This window comes from Bombina bombina, chromosome 11 (genome assembly GCF_027579735.1).
Source record: "Bombina bombina isolate aBomBom1 chromosome 11, aBomBom1.pri, whole genome shotgun sequence".
Taxonomy (NCBI): Eukaryota; Metazoa; Chordata; class Amphibia; order Anura; family Bombinatoridae; genus Bombina; species Bombina bombina.
The window spans coordinates 157,029,889-157,051,724 of NC_069509.1; the positions used below are offsets into that span (position 1 = coordinate 157,029,889).

General features: G+C 38.6%; 1 protein-coding gene across 1 annotated transcript; it reads left to right on the top strand.

The window, feature by feature from the left end:
- The first annotated feature begins 540 nt into the window (after positions 1–540).
- On the top strand, positions 541–21,330 carry ARL6IP1 (ADP ribosylation factor like GTPase 6 interacting protein 1). Its single transcript, XM_053695289.1, has 6 exons — positions 541–684; positions 5,942–6,075; positions 6,280–6,399; positions 7,877–7,994; positions 8,154–8,238; positions 20,832–21,330. The coding sequence occupies exons 1-6, from the start codon at positions 649–651 to the stop codon at positions 20,948–20,950; spliced, it is 612 nt and encodes a 203-aa protein (XP_053551264.1). The 5' UTR covers positions 541–648; the 3' UTR covers positions 20,951–21,330.
- The last annotated feature ends 506 nt before the right edge of the window (positions 21,331–21,836 follow it).

Genomic DNA, 21,836 nt, shown 5'->3' on the forward strand with positions numbered 1-21,836 from the left:
AGATAATAAATAAATAGCCATGTAATAAGGGGGCTGTCAGAAGATGCTTAGATACAAGATAATAACAGAGGTAAAAGTGTATTAATATAACTGTTGGTTATGCAAAACTGAGGAATGGGTAATAAAGGGATTATCTATCTTTTAAAACAATAACGTTTTTGGAGTAGACTGTCCCTTTAATATAAATTTTGGATACTAATCCGGAATTCGTTATTTTCTGCAATAAACGTTTAAAAAAACAACTTTTCCTGCGAGGTGAGGTAACATTTATGTTTTATAGTTTTCTAATCCTGAAGGGGATTAGGTTTCCGAAATTATCAAATACTGTATATATGTGAATTGAAAACGGACGTTATTGCTCAAACATCGACAGGGTAACTACGATTGGCCACACACTTTTTAAGGAGCGCTTCTATTGGCTACACGTACTGTTTTTTAAGAAAGATTTTTGATTGGCTTTACATACTGTCTTTTTACTTGAGCTCACCAATCAGGACCAGTTGCATTTCATGCGTTGCTAAGAAGCTTGCATGCCGCAGAGGTTTCTGGGTATAATTATATATTCTGAAGTCGTATCGCTCTGCTTGCAGATTACTGAGTGCGGTGCGGGGAGAGCTTCTTGTTTTCTGATTGCTGTGACAGGTAACAATGGCGGAAGGGGACAACAAGAGCGCTAACCAGCTGGTGAGTATGGCCTGATCTGTGTGCTAATATAACCTTATAAGGTCATAGGGCCAATGTCTGAGTCCTTTGTCTTTAATGGGTGTCTTATATTAACTATAAAAATGTATTTGCTAATTCAGGGAGATAACATCTGTCTGCTGGGACCCGTCTATTCCCTATGCACATATAGTATATTAAATGCACTTGTAGTATATTAAATGCATATATAGTATATTAGATGCACATATATTATATTAAATGCACATATAGTGTACTAAAATTAAACACATAGGTGGTGAACAAACAATATAATGAATGGGTTTGTAATGGTGTGTGTGTGTATATATATATATATATATATATACACACACACAAATATTGCTGATTATATATTGTATGTATGCTAATGTAATTGTATTCTAAACTGATGTTCTAAATATTGCAGCCTTTAGTGTTTACACATTTTAAAATTATTATATAAGGCCCTGAAAATGTTCTGTACCAAGTGTATGTGTGTGTATATAATATTATTTTAGTGTAACAGCTTATGTAAAATGATAGGAATTTGTCTTGCCAAGATTTCCCTGCACTTTGCCTTAAATACCTTCTTTAATAAATGCTTTTCCTCCAAGAGACTGAGTGATTTTGGTGCATGTGTCTGCATGTCTCAGATGGACATTGTACATTCTGCTTTGCAGTGACTTGCTTGCTGTTTGACAGGCCTTGGGTAGGGAGGTGCCCAGGTTATCAGCTGATTACAGCCATGTTTGTACTGTTTGGGTGCTGACTTGTAGGAAGGGAAATCAGTACATTGTGTAAATTTCAAGAATGAGCTATATTTAAAAATGTCAGCTTAGTGTAATTGCTGTTTGTAGTGACAGATGCCTGTACTACTCCACAGTAGCTAGTGGCACTAAACCACATGACAAAGCAGAATAGGATTGCAGCTGTTTTTTGCTTCTTTTAACCCATATTTAGCCAGATGGCTGCAATGTATTGAGTATCAATGTGTTACAGTTCCCTGTGGCTAACAAGGAAAACAGATTACCAAAAAAATAATCTAATTTTAATTCAGAGTGAAAAAGAATTTTCAGAATCTGTTACAAGAATGTTCTAGCTTCTCATGTTTCACGTTTGAATTTGAGCTGGGTATAAACATTACTAGTGCAATAGTACTGCTCATCAGTGGAGCCGCTTTAGCAGAACGTACTGGAGGAAGATATCTGTAAAATAAGTGGTGTCTGTCTCTCTGTGTCTGTCTCTCTGTGTCTGTCTCTCTGTGTCTCCTGTAGAAAGATACAGTAGCTGCATCAACCCATCGAAAAGGGATTCAGTGAAGCTGCTCCCTGGAGAATGTCTACAGTGAGAGCAGGAATTTTATACCCAAAAAAGAGATTGCTCCCATTTTGCCTACGAAAACTGCAATATTTTATCTGTATTTTTATTTATTTTTACTAGAATGACTTTTTAGTATGTACTCGTACAGCTGTAGATCAAATTTATGACTAATTTTATTTTAAATGTGTGTAATTGTTTGGTTGTCATTCAGTATTTTTCAAGAGGCCACACATTTACAAACATAAAGGTCTAGTGTTTTTAAATTGATCTTGTGCTATGATTTAAAGTGACCTAGAAGTACAAAAAGGGAAAATGTCCTAATATGTTTGAGCATTGTATTATTGCAGTGATGGCTAACTTTGGCACCCCTGATGTTTAAAAACTATATTTCCCATGATGCTTAGACACTATGCAGTCTAGTTGAGCATCATGGGAAAAATAGTAGTTTCAAAACATCTGGGTTGCCAAGGTTAGCCATTACTGCACTATTGCTTGTATATAGCTATCTGTTTAACACCTGCAAAGGTAAAGGAGCAATGTACTACTGGGAGATAGCTGAGCTCATCTGGTGAGCCAATGACAAGAGAAAACTGTGAAGCCACCATCGCCATTTAGCACCAATTATTATTGCTACTGAGGCTATGTTCATATCCTTTTTTTTTTTTAACAAAAAAATACTGAGATAACTTTAATAATAGAAGTGAATTTAACCCCTTATAGGAAAAGTTAACTATCACTCACCGCTATGCAGAAGCTTAGAGAGCATCCGAAATTAGTGTGAGTTTCATTCATCAATTTTTCACATATTTCCAATTTTCTTAGAAATCTACCTTTTTTAAAACACTATTTCTACATGCCGTAACTCAGCCTAGGTAAAAAAAAAATAAATAAATATATATATATATATATATATATATATATATATATATATATATATGTATATGTATGTTTAAATGACTAATACTGTTAAAGTGATGGTAAACTCTCCCCTTTTTAAAATCAGATCTGGAATGTAAGCGCTATTTTTCCTTTTAAATTTTATTTATTGATTGAAAAGAGGGTCAAGTTACACAAATAAATCGATCAGGTAATACAATGAAAGGCGAACATATTTCGTGATTAGTGTTATATACAGCTACTTGTAACTAATAGAGAGTACAAAATGCTTTTACCGAGTTCTGCAACCTAATCCAATAATACTTCTTGGAGTAGAAATTGAGAAACCTGTGCCTCAAAACATTTTCTTCTTTTTGAACAAACAATAACCCAAAATAGGTATAGTATACCGAAAAAAGAATAATACAGAAAAAGAGAAAAGAAGAGCAAGGACTGGGAAAAGGAAAAAGGAAGGAGAGAAAAAAAATAAATTAAAAAAAAAATAAATAAAATAAAAATAAGGGAAACTTAGGTTGAATTCCCCCTCCCCCCCCCTCTCCAAGAGGCCGGGACCATCAAAGGTTAAGTGATTACATCACTACTGAATTCCCCTCTCAATACAGCATTCTGAATCCATTCAGAGTGTTTGAAGGGAGCAATGAGACTTCTTTGAACTTCCAGCGTATTGGAGAGAATATATTCTCCCCATTTCCTGAAAAATTTGGCAATTTCTTTTTCAGAAGATATCTGCGTCTCATATTGTTCATAAATTAATTTGGAGTCTAACATGTTCAGAAAAGAGGTGAGCATAGGGCCTCTATTAGATTTCCAGGAGGAAAAAAATAATGTTTCTAGCGGTTAAGATTGTAAAATTAACAAATTTTATGTTTCCCGCCCTTTCATCGTATTGCCTTTGAAAGATGATTTCCTCCATCTTCAGAGAAATTTTAAGCTTTAGAGTTTTTGAAAGCCAAAATGAGACTTTTGCCCAGAACTGTTTGACTTTGGGACATGCCCAGATGCAGTGGATCAAGTTGGCATTTAGGTAGTGACAGCGTGTACATTCATATCTTTGCATATTATTCCACTTCCCTAACTTCTCTGGGGTGATATAGGTCCTATTAATTAATCTAAGATGAGATTCACGCCAAGATAGCAGAGGCGTCGCTGACCAAGCCCTATCAATACTTTCTTGGATTGTCTTAAGCTCCAATTGCGGGATGTCTAATGACCATCTCTCATGGAGCCGTTCCATGCCATAGACACCTTCTTTACTCAATAATAGATTATACCAATGAGATATAGAAGCTCTGCCAAGCTGACGGCGTGACAAAGCTTTAGTTAGAATTTCCCAATTTATGTAAGCGCTATTTTAGATGGAGTTTAATTCATTAGCTGTAATGAAGATGCAGTATAACATGCTTTTTAATATAGATATGAAATTCAAATACTGCATGCTCCTCCGCCCACTTCAAAAGTAACATTTTCTGTGCGCTAACAGATTGAATTGTTGTCCAATCAGCGCTCTCCCCATCTGGCACTTTTGTTGTAGCTAGAGCATTGATTGGAGAGTAATTCAATCTTTTAGCTGACAGGAAAATTGACTTTTGAAGTGGGTGGTGTAACGTGGGGTATTTGAATTTCATATCTATATTAATAACTAAGTTATACCGCATCTTCGTTGCACATAATGAATAAAACTCCATCTAAAATAGAGCTTACATTCCAGATCTGATTTTAAAAAGGGGAGAGTTTACCATCACTTTAACAACCATTTAATTGGTCCCCCACTGGCGTCAAAACAGACTCGCTGTACGCCCACATTTCAAAATACGCATGCATGTCTCACGGAATTCTTGACCTCTATATATGTGCGTTTGAGACACGCATGCGCATTTTCTTATTCAATAATTTAGTATTGACGATCGTGTTGTCCTCCATGGACCTGCAGGGCATGGATGTACACGTAAGAGCGGATGGGACCGCTCTTGCTGTAAAGGAGACAAACCAGGAATTGGGCGGAGCAAGTACTTTAGACGGTATGCGATTTAAAATATAATTTTCTGCAACTTAGCGACTATTAATCTATATATGATTAATGGATGGCATTAATATTGAGGCTGATAATTTACTTTCACTTTAAGCCTAATGGACGTAGTAACGGCTTCCAACCTTCTGCCTCATGCTGCTGTCCCAGCTGTCGGCTCTGACAGCTAAGACCGCAGCAAGAGGGAGAAGGCATCTGCTATCATATGGTAGTGGAGTGCTGACAGTGCTCCTGCTACCATATGAGGGGACACTCATGTGCATTGGCTTGCGGTTGGTGGTGTGGGCAAGAAGGCGGGTAGGTGGCCCATCGCTGGGGGGGGGCGGAACTGCTACCGGTATATTTTGCTGAAAGAGCAGTACTGGGAGTTAGCTGAACGCCAATCACAAGAGGCATATATGTGCAGTCACCAATCGGCAGCTCCTGAGCCTACCTAGCTATACTTATAGATTTCATGTCCCTTTAAACTAACTTTCAAATGTGTCAGAAAACAAAATCTACTGCTCGTTTAAATTAAATTCAGACTAAGTGATATTGCAGTCTTTTCATTATGCATTTGTTCTGCAAAGGAATTGAACATATAATAAAAGGGCCTTAATAGTAAAAAAGAAAATGACAGCCTCTAATTAGAGCATGTAGTTTTAAGACTAATGACTCTAGACTGTGTGTTTAAACCTTGCAGACAGGACACACTGTAGAAGTGCCGCTCTGGACCTGCAGAGCACTGCAGGTCCCGAGCGGAAACTGCTGCTGATTCAATTAGCAGCACTAGATGCATGACTCAGGTGTGTAACTAGCGCTTCTAAGGCACCAGCTCCTACTGAGCATGTGCAAGAATTCAGAATATACGTCAATGCATCTTGTGATTGGCTGGTGGCGGTCACATGATGCAGTAATATAGAACTAACTTTAAAATTTGTCAGATCTACTACACATTTGAAATTCAAACTAAGTCTTTTGTGTTGTATTTTCTATGCTAACCTACTGTGTTGTACTTTATGGGCCGTTTCTTTCCAGGCAGCAGAGACTTTACGACTTGAAGAATACTTTCAAGGATGGGGAGAAGTGATCCTCGTAGTTGACCGCACTCTTCGCTGGGAGAAGCCTTGGTTTCCTGCAGTTATCGTGGGAGTGGTTTCATTTGTATTTCTGTAAGTGTAGCATTTTACTTCCATACTATTGTGTCCATTTAATATAAATTAAGTTGGGTTAGTTTAGCTCAAGAGATGTGAGTTAATGGCGGATTAGGGGTTGTCTTAGCATGTAGCATCCCCCCCTTGTTTCAGTTTCCCATTGGTTGAGAAGATTTATGTTGTACCCGTCATTGTATGATGTTTTGTTACATCTTCCTGCAGAATGATCTACTTCTTGGATCCATCTGTCCTTTCGGTAGTATCCTGTTTTGTAATGTGCCTGTGCCTGGCTGACTACCTTGTTCCTAGACTTGCTCCCAGAATTTTTGGATCCAACCAGTGGTTAGTATGTAAATAGTTGACTTGGGTTCAGTATTATACAGTAAATAAATAACACACGATAACCAGACTGTTATATAAGCGCAAATTGCTACTGCTTGACTGTCTGTTCAGGATGCTAAATAAACAACATCTAGTGAATAAACCAACATCAAGGGGTAGATTGAATAACCATCGGATGCTGCTTTCTAAACCTGAAGTTCCTGGATCCCCGGAAACTAAAGTTAAGAAGCAACGGTCGTAAGACCACCTGCTCATAGGATAAATTGAACCCCTAGTATTTATTAGATTTCAGATGATTTCCTTTGTCTTGGTTGTAACGTTTGGAGGGGGTGGGGGCTTCTTCCTGTATTAGTCTATTTAATGACCAACTGGCAGCCCTCAGAACTAAGAATGTGCGCTGTAGAATTTTGGTGGATTAAAAAAAAACCAACTAAAGATGTGCAATTTTGGGGACTTCCAGTGGGTGGATAAACAAGGTGGCTACAACTATAGTTCTCTGGAGGGTAGAACAGTAGATAGAGGGTACCCTGCAACCTAACCAAATTCTGGTCCTTCATCACTGTACATTTTATTTAGAAATGCAGTGTTCTCCCCAGGACATTTTTTAGCGGCTGCACCACCCGACTTATTTTACTGACCACCTGGCTAAAAATTTTAGCCAATATTAAGCTAAAAATAGCCAGTATTAAAAATGTACAACTTATAATTAAAGGAACATAAAACGCAATATTTTTCTTGCATGATTCAGATAGGACATTCAATTTAAGCAACGTTCCAATTTACTTCTGTTATCAAATTTTTACAGTTTTGCAACAATCTTATCTAGCAAGAGCACTAGATCGCAGCACTATTTCCTGTCATGTAGTGCTCCGGATGTGCATGCTACTTATCTGGATATCTCTTCAACAAAGAATAACATGAAAACAAAGCAAATTTGATCATATAAATAAATTGGAAATGGTTTTGAAAATGTATTCTCTATCTGAATCATGAAAAAAAAAATTTTGGTTTTCATGTCCCTTTAAATATATTTGTTAACTTATGCAATTAATTTGTGCTTTCGATAGCTTAAAATTATATTATATTTGAAAATATTACATTGCGCCCCCCCCCGACTACTTCAGAATGCCACCCGGCTGGCAACAATGTCTGGAGAACACTGAATATGTTATTGTGTGCATGCAATTTTAACTTTCCAATGTACTTGAAGGAACGACAATGCACTATTGGGAACTAGCTGAACACGTCGGATAAACCAAAGACATGAAGCATACATGTGAAGTCACCAATCAGCAGCTAGATCCCCCATAGTGCATTGCTGTTCCTGAGATCACCTAGGTAAGACTTTCAACAACTAAATTAGATAATAGAAGTAAATAGGGGGAAAATGTTTTTTTAGATTGAATGTTCTGTCTGAATCATGAAAGTTAATTTTCATGAATTCTCCCCCCCCCCCCCCCCATTATTCATGTTTTAGGACCACAGATCAGCAGCAAAGATTTCATGAGATTTGCAGCAACCTTGTAAAGACTCGTCGACGAATCATCGGTTGGTGGAATCGCCTCTCTGCCCTTAAAGAGGAAAAGCCAAAAATGGTGTGTGCATGATAAAAACGACTATCTATGGCTTGTAGCACTTATTTTCTACCAGAAACTTTTCCTGGGCCACTCTGCCTCTTATGTATAATTTTGTAATGCTTCTAATCACCTGCATGTTAAGATTATTTTAATTAATTGTCTTCTATCTTTTTCTAGTATTTGATGTCTGTGACCATCTTTCTGGCTATGCTTGCTTGGATAGGACAACAGGTTGACAACCTTTTGCTTACATACCTTCTTGGTAAGATTGCATTCTATGCATATAAATAAGACTTTGGGGCCGATTTTACCATTGTGCGGGCGGACATGATCTGCTGTGGCAGATCATGTCCGCCGCACATTGATGATAAAATTAAATTGGAAAGTTGTTTAAAAGTGCATGCTCTATCTGAATCATGAAAGTTTAATTTTGACTACACTGCCCCTTTTTTTAAGTGCATAGTTTTGAAGTTATCTAACAAAGCCAGGACATATATGTAGCAAGGTTAGACTTGAGAAGTCAACTGGGTGCCTCTCACTTTCTAAGAATTAGAACTTGTTCAATTTTCAGAGGTAAATTACATGAAAGGAGGGCAATATAAATAATAAAAGTAGATTGCAAAGCTTTTTCATTTCACATAACTAAACATTTTATATAAAAATCATAAAGTTTTTACTGTCTTTTTTTTTTTTTTTTTTAATCGTGAAAGTTACACCCTTCATTACACGTCACACTTTTGACAACCTAGGGAAATCAATCCTAAAATAAAGGGTTTTTTTACACTGGGAAATTGTGTAAATGGTTAGGTAAAAATTGAAATGTGCATACATTTTAAATTTAATCATTTCTTTCATGTAATTAGCAAGAGTCCATGAGCTAGTGACGTATGGGATATACATTCCTACCAGGAGGGGCAAAGTTTCCCAAACCTCAAAATGCCTATAAATACACCCCTCACCACACCCACAATTCAGTTTTACAAACTTTGCCTCCGATGGAGGTGGTGAAGTAAGTTTGTGCTAGATTCTACGTTGATATGCGCTCCGCAGCAAGTTGGAGCCCGGTTTTCCTCTCAGCGTGCAGTGAATGTCTGAGGGATGTGAGGAGAGTATTGCCTATTTGAATGCAATGATCTCCTTCTACGGGGTCTATTTCATAGGTTCTCTGTTATCGGTCGTAGAGATTCATCTCTTACCTCCCTTTTCAGATCGACGATATACTCTTATATATACCATTACCTCTGCTGATTTTCGTTTCAGTACTGGTTTGGCTTTCTACAAACATGTAGATGAGTGTCCTGGGGTAAGTAAATCTTATTTTCTGTGACACTCTAAGCTATGGTTGGGCACTTTATTTATAAAGTTCTAAATATATGTATTCAAACATTTATTTGCCTTGACTCAGGATGTTCAACATTCCTTATTTTCAGACAGTCAGGTTCATATTTGGGATAATGCATTTGAATCAATTTTTTTCTTACCTTTAAAATTTGACTCTTTTTTCCCTGTGGGCTGTTAGGCTCGCGGGGGCTGAAAATGCTTCATTTTATTGCGTCATTCTTGGCGAGGACTTTTTGGCGCAAAAAATCTTTTCTGTTTCCGGCATCATACGTGTCGCCGGAAGTTGCATCATTTTTTGACGTCCTTTTGCGCCAAAAATGTCGGCGTTCCGGATGTGGCGTCATTATTTGGTGCCAAAAAATATGGGCGTCGCTTTTGTCTTCACATTATTTCAGTCTCATTTTTTCTTTGCTTCTGGTTATACTAGAAGCTTGTTTATTGGCATTTTTTCCCATTCCTGAAACTGTCATTTAAGGAATTTGATCAATTTTGCTTTATATGTTGTTTTTTCTCTTACATATTGCAAGATGTCTCACGTTGCATCTGAGTCAGAAGATACTTCAGTAAAATCGCTGTCTAGTGCTGGAACTACCAAAGCTAAGTGTATCTGCTGTAAACTTTTGGTAGCTATTCCTCCGGCTGTTGTTTGTATTAATTGTCATGACAAACTTGTTAAAGCAGATAATATTTCCTTTAGTAATGTACCATTGCCTGTTGCAGTTCCTTCAACATCTAAGGTGCAGAATGTTCCTGATAACATAAGAGATTTTGTTTCTGAATCCATCAAGAAGGCTATGTCTGTTATTTCTCCTTCTAGTAAATATAAAAAATCTTTTAAAACTTCTCTCTCTACAGATGAATTTTTAAATGAACATCATCATTCTGATTCTGATGACTCTTCTGGTTCAGAGGATTCTGTCTCAGAGATTGATGCTGATAAATCTTCATATTTATTTAAAATGGAATTTATTCGTTCTTTACTTAAAGAAGTACTAATTGCTTTAGAAATAGAGGATTCTGGTCCTCTTGATACTAATTCTAAACGTTTAGATAAGGTATTTAAATCTCCTATGGTTATTCCAGAAGTTTTTCCTGTTCCTAATGCTATCTCTGAAGTAATTTCCAGAGAATGGGATAAATTGGGTAATTAATTTACTCCTTCTAAACGTTTTAAGCAATTATATCCTGTGCCGTCTGACAGATTAGAATTTTGGGACAAAATCCCTAAAGTTGATGGGGCTATTTCTACCCTTGCTAAACGTACTACTATTCCTACGTCGGATGGTACTTCGTTTAAAGATCCTTTAGATAGGAAAATTGAATCCTTTCTAAGAAAAGCTTATCTGTGTTCAGGTAATCTTCTTAGACCTGCTATATCATTGGCTGATGTTGCTGCAGCTTCAACTTTTTGGTTGGAGACTTTAGCGCAACAAGTAACAGATCATGATTCTCATAATATTATTATTCTTCTTCAGCATGCTAATAATTTTATCTGTGATGCCATCTTTGATATTATCAGAGTTGATGTCAGGTTTATGTCTCTAGCTATTCTAGCTAGAAGAGCTTTATGGCTTAAAACTTGGAATGCTGATATGGCTTCTAAATCAACTCTACTTTCCATTTCTTTCCAGGGTAACAAATTATTTGGTTCTCAGTTGGATTCTATTATCTCAACTGTTACTGGTGGGAAAGGAACTTTTTTACCACAGGATAAAAAATCTAAGGGTAAAAACAGGGCTAATAATCGTTTTCGTTCCTTTCGTTTCAACAAAGAACAAAAGCCTGATCCTTCATCCTCAGGAGCAGTTTCAGTTTGGAAACCATCTCCAGTCTGGAATAAATCCAAGCCTTCTAGAAAGGCAAAGCCAGCTTCTAAGTCCACATGAAGGTGCGGCCCTCATTCCAGCTCAGCTGGTAGGGGGCAGGTTAAGTTTTTTTCAAAGAAATTTGGATCAATTCTGTTCACAATCTTTGGATTCAGAACATTGTTTCAGAAGGGTACAGAATTGGTTTCAAGATGAGACCTCCTGCAAAGAGATTTTTTCTTTCCTGTGTCCCAGTAAATCCAGTGAAAGCTCAAGCATTTCTGAATTGTGTTTCAGATCTAGAGTTGGCTGGAGTAATTATGCCAGTTCCAGTTCTGGAACAGGGGATGGGGTTTTATTCAAATCTCTTCATTGTACCAAAGAAGGAGAATTCCTTCAGACCAGTTCTGGATCTAAAAATATTGAATCGTTATGTAAGGATACCAACATTCAAAATGGTAACTGTAAGGACTATCTTGCCTTTTGTTCAGCAAGGGCATTATATGTCCACAATAGATTTACAGGATGCATATCTGCATATTCCGATTCATCCAGATCATTATCAGTTCCTGAGATTCTCTTTTCTGGACAAGCATTACCAGTTTGTGGCTCTGCCGTTTTGGCCTAGCTACAGCTCCAAGAATTTTTACAAAGGTTCTCTGTGCCCTTCTGTCTGTAATCAGAGAACAGGGTATTGTGGTATTTCCTTATTTGGACGATATCTTGGTACTTGCTCAGTCTTTACATTTAGCAGAATCTCATACGAATCGACTTGTGTTGTTTCTTCAAGATCATGGTTGGAGGATCAATTCACCAAAAAGTTAATTGATTCCTCAGACAAGGGTAACCTTTCTGGGTTTCCAGATAGATTCAGTGTCCATGACTCTGTCTTTAACAGACAAGAGACGTCTAAAATTGATTTCGGCTTGTCGAAACCTTCAGTCACAATCATTCCCTTCGGTAGCCTTATGCATGGAAATTCTAGGTCTTATGACTGCTGCATCGGACGCGATCCCCTTTGCTCGTTTTCACATGCGACCTCTTCAGCTCTGTATGCTGAATCAATGGTGCAAGGATTACACAAAGATATCTCAATTAATATCTTTAAAACCGATTGTACGACACTCTCTAACGTGGTGGCCCGATCACCATCGTTTGATTCAGGGGGCTTCTTTTGTGCTTCCGACCTGGACTGTAATTTCAACAGATGCAAGTCTCACAGGTTGGGGAGCTGTGTGGGGATCTCTGACAGCACAAGGAGTTTGGGAATCTCAGGAGGTGAGATTACCGATCAATATTTTGGAATTTTCAGAGCTCTTCAGTTTTGGCCTCTTCTGAAGAGAGAATCGTTCATTTGTTTTCAGACAGACAATGTCACTACTGTGGCATACATCAATCATCAAGGAGGGACTCACAGTCCTCTGGCTATGAAAGAAGTATCTCGAATTCTGGTTTGGGCGGAATCCAGCTCCTGTCTAATATCTGCGGTTCATATCCCAGGTATAGACAATTGGGAAGTGGATTATCTCAGTCGCCAAACGTTGCATCCGGGCGAATGGTCTCTTCACCCAGAGGTATTTCTTCAGATTGTTCAAATGTGGGAGCTTCCAGAAATAGATCTGATGGCGTCTCATCTAAACAAGAAACTTCCCAGGTATCTGTCCAGATCCCGGGATCCTCAGGCGGAAGCAGTGGATGCATTATCACTTCCTTGGAAGTATCATCCTGCTTATATCTTTCCGCCTCTAGTTCTTCTTCCAAGAGTAGTCTCCAAGATTCTGAAGGAATGCTCGTTTGTTCTGCTGGTAGCTCCGGCATGGCCTCACAGGTTTTGGTATGTGGATCTTGTCCGGATGGCCTCTTGCCATCCGTGGACTCTTCCGCTACGACCAGACCTTCTGTCGCAAGGTCCTTTTTTCCATCAGGATCTCAAATCCTTAAATTTAAAGGTATGCAGATTGAACGCTTGATTCTTGGTCAAAGAGGTTTCTCTGACTCTGTGATTAATACTATGTTACAGGCTCGTATATCTGTATCCAGAGAGATATATTATAGATTCTGGAGGACTTATATTTCTTGGTGTCTTTCTCATCATTTTTCTTGGCATTCTTTTAGAATCCCGAGAATTTTACAGTTTCTTCAGGATGGTTTAGATGAAGGTTTATCCGCAAGTTCTTTGAAAGGACAAATCTCTGCTCTTTCTGTTCTTTTTCACAGAAAGATTGCTAATCTTCCTGATATTCATTGTTTTGTACAAGCTTTGGTTCGTATAAAACCTGTCATTAAGTCAATTTCTCCTCCTTGGAGTTTGAATTTGGTTCTGGGGGCTCTTCAAGCTCCTCCGTTTGAACCTATGCATTCATTGGACATTAAATTACTTGGAAAGTTTTGTTCCTTTTGGCAATCTCTTCTGCCAGAAGAGTTTCTGAATTATCTGCTCTTTCTTGTGAGTCTCCTTTTCTGATTTTTCATCAGGATAAGGCAGTGTTGCGAACTTCTTTTGAATTTTTACCTAAAGTTGTGAATTCTAACAACATTAGTAGAGAAATTGTGGTTCCTTCATTATGTCCTAATCCTAAGAATTCTAAGGAGAAATCATTGCATTCTTTGGATGTTGTTAGAGCTTTGAAATATTATGTTGAAGCTACTAAGTCTTTCCGAAAGACTTCTAGTTTATTTGTTATCTTTTCCGGTTCTTGAAAAGGCCAGAAAGCTTCTGCCATTTCTTTGGCATCTTGGTTGAAATCTTTAAATCATCTTGCCTATGTTGAGTCGGGTAAAACTCCGCCTCAAAGGATTACAGCTCATTCTACTAGGTCAGTTTCTACTTCCTGGGCGTTTAGGAATGAAGCTTCGATTGATCAGATTTGCAAGGCAGCAACTTGGTCCTCTTTGCATACTTTTACTAAATTCTACCATTTTGATGTATTTTCTTCTTCTGAAGCAGTTTTTGGTAGAAAAGTACTTCAGGCAGCGGTTTCAGTTTGAATCTTCTGCTTATGTTTTTCATTAAACTTTATTTTGGGTGTGGATTATTTTCAGCAGGAATTGGCTGTCTTTATTTTATCCCTCCCTCTCTAGTGACTCTTGCGTGGAAAGATCCACATCTTGGGTAATCATTATGCCATACGTCACTAGCTCATGGACTCTTGCTAATTACATGAAAGAAAACATAATTTATGTAAGAACTTACCTGATAAATTCATTTCTTTCATATTAGCAAGAGTCCATGAGGCCCGCCCTTTTTTTGGGGTGGTTATGATTTTTGTATAAAGCACAATTATTCCAATTCCTTATTTTATATGCTTTCGCACTTTTTTATCACCCCACTTCTTGGCTATTCGTTAAACTGAATTGTGGGTGTGGTGAGGGGTGTATTTATAGGCATTTTGAGGTTTGGGAAACTTTGCCCCTCCTGGTAGGAATGTATATCCCATACGCCACTAGCTCATGGACTCTTGCTAATATGAAAGAAATGAATTTATCAGGTAAGTTCTTACATAAATTATGTTTTTTGCAATACAGTTCCATTGACAACAATGTTTATAGTAAAATCGGCATATGCATATTTGCTGAGTGTCACATGCACTGGCATTCAAACACCAATAGTCAGCAGGGGCTTGTGTAACATAAATTAAATGGACATGAAACCCACAATTTAACAGTTTCTAATTTACTTTTCCTCTTAAGGGCATGACGAGTCCACGGATCATCTTCATTACTTATGGGATATTCTCCTCCTGCCTGCAGGAGGTGGCAAAGAGCACCTACAGCAAAGCTGTTAAATAGTCCCTCCCTTCCCATCCAACCCAGTCATTCTCTTTGCCTATGTTAGTAATAGGAGAGGGCAAAGTGAGGTGTTAGAAAAAGATTCTTCAATCAAGAGTTTATTTTTAAATGGTGCTAGAATGTACTACTTTGCTCTGGGTTGTAGCCTAGACCTAATCAGTCTCTACAGTATGGCTTTTTGGTGGCTTTAAAGCATTAGGAACTGGTGGGACATAATTCTCACTGCGCCTCCTAAGATGTTGCTGCCCCATTATAGATAGCCTAAGCGCATGGTAACTCAGGCTGATCTGCTTCCACAGGGCTATGAGAGGGAGAAATAGGATCCTCTTACACCTGATGGACGACCCTGTTATCAGGCAGCATGGAGGTAAGTGCTATTTATTTTTCATTCTGGAACCACAGGCAGAGTGATTATGGCACTTTACTTATCCTAATTTTTACACTTGTATTATGCTGCTAGTGCAGCTCCGGGACAAAACTTCTCTTATTAAGATATAGGGGTTATTTTGTGGCAAAATCAGTATTTACAGGCACTGGGGAGACTGCTTTTATTATTTTTATTAGATGTTGTGTTTTTTAGTATGGACACCGGGCTAGATAGACTTATTTGATGTACGCCCACGATGGGCAGGGCCTATTTCTGCACGCTTCCTCATTCTGGCTGCAACCCGGGCTGAGAAGTCGCATGGAGTTTCTGTTGCCGCATGGCCTCTGTTTACAAAATATTTGGTCAGACGGTGGTATTGCTCCCGGCAAGCGGTGTGTTCTGTTTTTCCTCCGGTCCTCTGATATCAGCATCCGGTTGGTTCTGGGAGGTCGATCGCTTGTTTGGTGGCAGGTAGGCACCTCAGCAGGCTGCTGAGGTGTAGATGTGTCTGGAAAAGCATTAACTTTGTATTTTTTTATTTTTTTTTGCTATATTATAAAAACGGCAGTAAAAAATTTTGGGTTTAAAAATTTAAAGGCACAGGCTGATTATTTTCATAACAGTCTGTTAATTTTTTCGATCTCAAAAATACTTTTTGGGAATTTACCCTTGCTGGCTATCCCTTGGTTCTGTTTTAAAGTCAGTTGCATATATTTTTCAAAAGAGAAAAAAAAAAAAAAGGGGGGGGATTTTATTTTATGTGAGAGATGGATACTGAAGCTGATCAATCTGCTCTTTGCTCTATGTGCTTGAATGCTCAGGTTGAACCACCTATTCCTTTTTGTCCCTCGTGTGTTGAGAGGGCCTTGGGTTACAAAGAGGATTTTTCATGAGCAAGTCTCTTCTAAGGCGGATGCTTCTCAGGGGTCTCAAGATGAGATTCAAAATATTTTGCAGCAGTCTCCCCAAATGTCTCAAGAGATTTTGTCCGCTCAAGCAGTGCCCTGTACTAATACTTTAGCTTCAAATATTTCTTTAGTCGATATAGCTAAGGTAGTGTTTTCTATTTCTGATACATTATCTGCCTTTCCCATGTTTCAAGAAAGACGTAAGAGGAGTGACCATGGAGTCAGTAAGGATGCTGATGCATTGGTGTCATTTTCAAATTTACTCTCTCAAGAGCATGAGTTGGAGGGTTCAGAGTCTTTATCTGAGGGTGAACTTTCTGATTCTCGAAGTTCTGCTCCCTTTTCAGATTTGGAGGTGGTTTCTTTCAGATTTAAGTTAGAACACCTCCGCCTGTTACTCAGGGAGGTATTATCAACTTTAGATGATTGTTACTCTACAGTAGTAGTGACTCCTGAAAAGTTGTGTAAGATGGATAAATATTTTAAAACTCCCTCGTATTCAGATGTTTTTCCAATACCTAAGAAGGCTTTGGAGACTATTTCTAAGGAATGGGACAGACCAGGTATTCCTTTTTCTCCATCTCAGGTCTGTTTCCTATAGCGGACGCTATAAAGGAAAATTGGCAGAAAGTACCTAAGGTGGAAGGAGCTGTTTCCACCTTGGCTAAGCGTACGACTATTCCTATTGAGGATACCTGTGCCTTTAAGGATCCTATGGACAAGAAGTTGGAAGGATTACTTAAGAGGATTTATACTCATCAGGGGTTTTTGTTGCAGCCTACTGCATGCATTGCCACTGTTACTAGTGCAGCAGCTTATTGGTTTGACGCTCTGTCTGAGTCTCTCAGACATGAGACCCCTTTGGAGGAAATCCAGTATAGGATTAAGGCGCTGAAATTAGCTAATGCCTTTATTACTGATGCTTTGTTGCAAATTACTAAATTAGCTGCAAAGACTTCAGGGTTTTCTATCTTGGCCCACAGATCCTTGTGGTTAAAACCATGGGCTGCGGATGTGTCTTCCAAGTCTAAGCTTCTAACAATTCCTTACAAGGGAAAGACCTTGTTTGGATCTGGCCTAAAGGAAATTATTTCTGATATCACTGGAGGTAAGGGTCATCTACTTCCTCAGGATAAAAGAAACCAGCAAAAGGGGTGTCAAGTAATTTTTCGTTCCTTTCGAAATTTCAAGACTAATTCCCTTGTTTCCTCCGTCAGACAGGATGGAAACTTTACCCAGCCTAAACCTACTTGGAGACCCAACCAGTCATGGATCAAGGGAAAGCAACCCAAAAAGCCTGCTGCTGAATCCAAGACAGCATGAAGGGTTTGCCCCCGATCCAGGGCCGAATCTGGTCAGGGGAAGACTGTCCTTTTTCGTTCAGGCATGGCTAACAGATGTTCAGGACCCCTGGACTATAGAGATTGTGTCCATCGGTGAAGAATCCATTCCACTTATTCCTTTTCTCCTGGGATATTGTACTCTGTTTGCCTTTTTGTAGAATCCACTCCGCCTTTTCCTTTTTACAGGAAAACTCTCCTCTGCTTGTCACTCCCCTATTTAAGTAATCTGAGCACCTTAAACAGGTGCTTAGTTATCCTGCTTGGATACCTGAAGCTACTCTCATGCTCTGTGTTACATTCAAGTACTAAAGTGATTTACATATCTACTACTGAAGTCTCACAGCACCTCCTAAATCCTTCAAACCAGTGTTCATCTCAACATTGTGTTTTTCTGTTACTGAGCACTCGCATACAGGACGCTTAAACATCTGACTGCACACAGAAACACCGGATCCCCTTATGTGACTCTCAGAAGCGTTACCTTCACTGCAATCCTCAGATTACACCAAAAAGGACTGGTCTTCATCTACGGCTGTAAGGCATACAGCTCCAAACTGAGCCGCGAGTGTTCCGGTCACGGAACGAAGCAGTATCAGATTAGTCCCTAACAGGGTGAGGACTGTGCAGCTTTACCTCTCTCCCCTCTGAGCCTACTTCTATACTTTAACTCCTTCTGGCATTACGCTCTGCTACCGTAAGAATCCTTCCTTTACTGCCCGGTGTGTCTCAGGTTTTGGCCAACATAAGCTATCAGTAATTATTTCTGCAGACTCTGCATAAAGTGTAAGATACTTAAAGGGAAACATACAAAGAACTCTTTTACGAGCTGTATAAATCCTATACTAACATTGAACTCTGTCTCCACAACTTATTGCCATTCATTCAGTTTACAAACAACAAGCAGGATAACTAAGCACCTGTTTAAGGTGCTCAGATTACTTAAATAGGGGAGTGACAAGCAGAGGAGAGTTTTCCTGTAAAAAGGAAAATGCGGAGTGGATTCCACAAAAAGGCAAACAGAGTACAATATCCCAGGAGAAAAGGAATAAGTGGAATGGATTCCTCACACCTGGACACAATCTCTATAGTCCAGGGGTCCTGAACATCTGTTAGCCATGCCTGAACGAAAAAGGACAGTCTGCCCCCGACCAGATCCGGCCCTGGATAGGGGGCAAACCCTTCATGCTGTCTTGGATTCAGCAGCAGGCTTTTTGGGTTGCTTTCCCTTGATCCATGACTGGTTGGGTCTCCAAGTAGGCTTAGGCTGGGTAAAGTTTCCATCCTGTCTGGCGGAGGAAACAAAGGAATTAGTCTTAAAATTTCGAAAGGAGCGAAAATTACTTTGACACCCCTTTTGCTGGTTTCTTTTATCCTGAGGAAGTAGATGACCCTTGGCTCCAGTGATATTAGAAATAATTTCCTTTAGGCCAGGTCCAAACAAGGTCTTTCCCTTGTAAGGAATTGTTAGAAGCTTAGACTTAGAAGACACATCCGCAACCCATGGTTTTAACCACAAGGCTTTGCGGGCCAAGATAGAAAACCCTGAAGTCTTTGCAGCTAATTTAGTAATTTGCAACAAAGCATTAGTAATAAAGGCATTAGCTAATTTCAGCGCCTTAATCCTATCCTGGATTTCCTCCAAAGGGGTCTCATGTGTGACCTGTATTTAAGCCTATTGCTCCTCCATGGAGTCTTCATTTGGTTCTTAATGTTCTTTCTGGTTGAGGAGTATCATTCGCTTTGCTTATGAGACCGCTGGGAAGCAGCCTCCTGAGAGGATTACGGCTCATTCTACTAGAGCTGTGGCTTCTTCATGGGCATTCAAGAATGAGGCGACTGTTGAACAGATTTGTAAAGCTGCTACTTGGTCCTCTCTTCATACTTTTTCTAAATTCTACAAATTTGATACTTTTGCCTCAGCTGAGGCGGCTTTTGGGAGAAAGGTTCTTCAAGCAGTGGTGCCTTCTGTTTAGGTATCCTGTCTTGTCCCTCCCGTATCATCTGTGTCCTCTAAGCTTGGGTATTGTATCCCATAAGTAATGAAGATGATCCGTGGACTAGTCATGTCCTTAAGAGGAAAAGAAAATTTATTCTTACCTGATAAATTTGTTTCCTCTTGGACATGACGAGTCCACGGCCCGCCCTGTCTGTTTAGACAGGATGTTATTTTTCTAAACTTCAGACACCTCTGCACCTTTTGGTTTTTCCTTTCTCTTCCTAACTTCGGTCGAATGACTGGGTTGGAAGGGAAGGGAGGGACTATTTAACAGCTTTGCTGTAGGTGCTCTTTGCCGCCTCCTGCAGGCAGGAGGAGAATATCCCATAAGTAATGAAGATGATCCGTGAACTCGTCATGTCCTTAAGAGGAAACAAATTTATCAGGTAAGAATAAATTTTTCTTTTTTCTATCATATTTGCTTTGTTTTCATTGTATTCTTTGTTAAAGAGATACCTAGGTAGGTAGTGTACACATGTCAAGAAAAAAAACTGCTGCCGTCTAGCGCTGCACACTCCTGAGCTTACCTCCCTGATTTTCAAAGGATACCAGAGAATATTTGATGACAGAAGTAACTTGGAAAATGGTTTAAATTTGCATTAAAGTAAATTTGGGGTTGTGTGTCCCTTTTAAATCTTCTCTGATGCAATGCACACCACTTACAGCTGTTAGCAGGCATAGTTCTTGAATCTGAGCATATGTGCGTATGCTGCTGAAACAGTAATCCTTTTGCTGATTGAAGCATTTTTGCAATATACTTCTATTTGAAATGCATTCAGGCACATTTCAATTTTGACATTTTATATACTTTTTTTTTAAAATTAATATTTCTTGATTCAGACAGAGCATTTTATTTTAAAGAGATATCAAATAGTATGAGGTTGTAATAAAAAAAAAAAAAATTGCACATATTAAACATTTTATATTAGAGTCAGAACATACAGTTTTAAACAACTTTCCAATTTACTTATGTTATCCAATTGTCTTTGTTTTCTTGTTATCCTTTGTTGAAAAGCAGGACCGTAAGCTCAGGAGTGTGCACGTGTCTGCAATAATGTTATACATTAGCAAGAGCACTAGATAGCAGCACTATTTCCTGTCTTGTAGTACTCCAGACGTGCACGCTACCTATCTAGATATCTCTTTAATTACATGAGGACGATGCAAATTTGATAATAGTAAATTGGAAACTGTTTTAAAATCGTATTCTCTGTCTGAATCATGATAGGAATAATGTAGGTTTCATCTCCCTTTTTAATTGAAGGACGTGATATTCATATATTTTTATTTTATTTTTCTCTTGCAGTGACCTTTTTGCTGTTGATTCCTGGTCTCAACAAACATGGAATTATAACAAAATATGTTGGAATGGGAAAAAGAGAAATTAATAAACTTCTTAAACAAAAGGAAAAGAAGAATGAATAATTTTGTTTCCAGATTTGCTATGAACACATTCATGGGAACAATTTTCTTTTGTTTTGTCTTATATCTGTGTTTGGAGAGAGAGAACTAGTGTGTGACATTCTTGTTAACCTGATGATCCCTAATATATATAAAGTATAATATACTGAGTGTCATTTTTAACATTGGTTGCACTGAAACATGTTCATGTTTCTTCTAAATGTAAATATTCTTTGAGAAAAGTTTAAACTATTGTCTGATTGTGTCTTGAACTGTTAAAGTCATTTTATATGTTCACTTCTGTAAATATCTTTTACTTTCATTTGCTGTGTGTTTATTTTGCAACATGAGTTACAGAACTGTCTTCCTGTTAGCTGAAGGAATAAAATCTGTAAAATCTTTAAGCAGTTGTTTTTTATGTTGTTTTTTTTTTTATTTTTTAAATCCCATGACATGATTATAAAGGGATTGGTTTCTTTAACCCCTTCCCGCCATTAGGACACTCCATGCCATCCTAAATGCTCTTTGCATTAGCGCCGTTAGGACGGAATGGAACTTCCTAGCTATTTGGCTGTCCTGAGGCCTTTGCAGCTTTCTAAATAGAATCGCAGGCTAGAGCATCATAGACACTCCTCCCCTAACCCCATCCCATCATTGAAATCACGTGATCATATTAACGATCTCGTGATTTCAACTTTTACTTGTTTGTTTACATCGGAACTTTGTTCCGATGAGGACAAATCCATTCCGGCTGGAAGGGGTTACTGATTTGGTTTGACCCATTTGGAGGGGCAACGCATTTTAAATCTCTTGGCTTCTCTGTCGGCATGTCATGCCCTTCTATATATTACTTTTGTGGTGAGTGACACAAAGCTACAGGTCAAAGAGACAATGTACACAATTGAGCAAC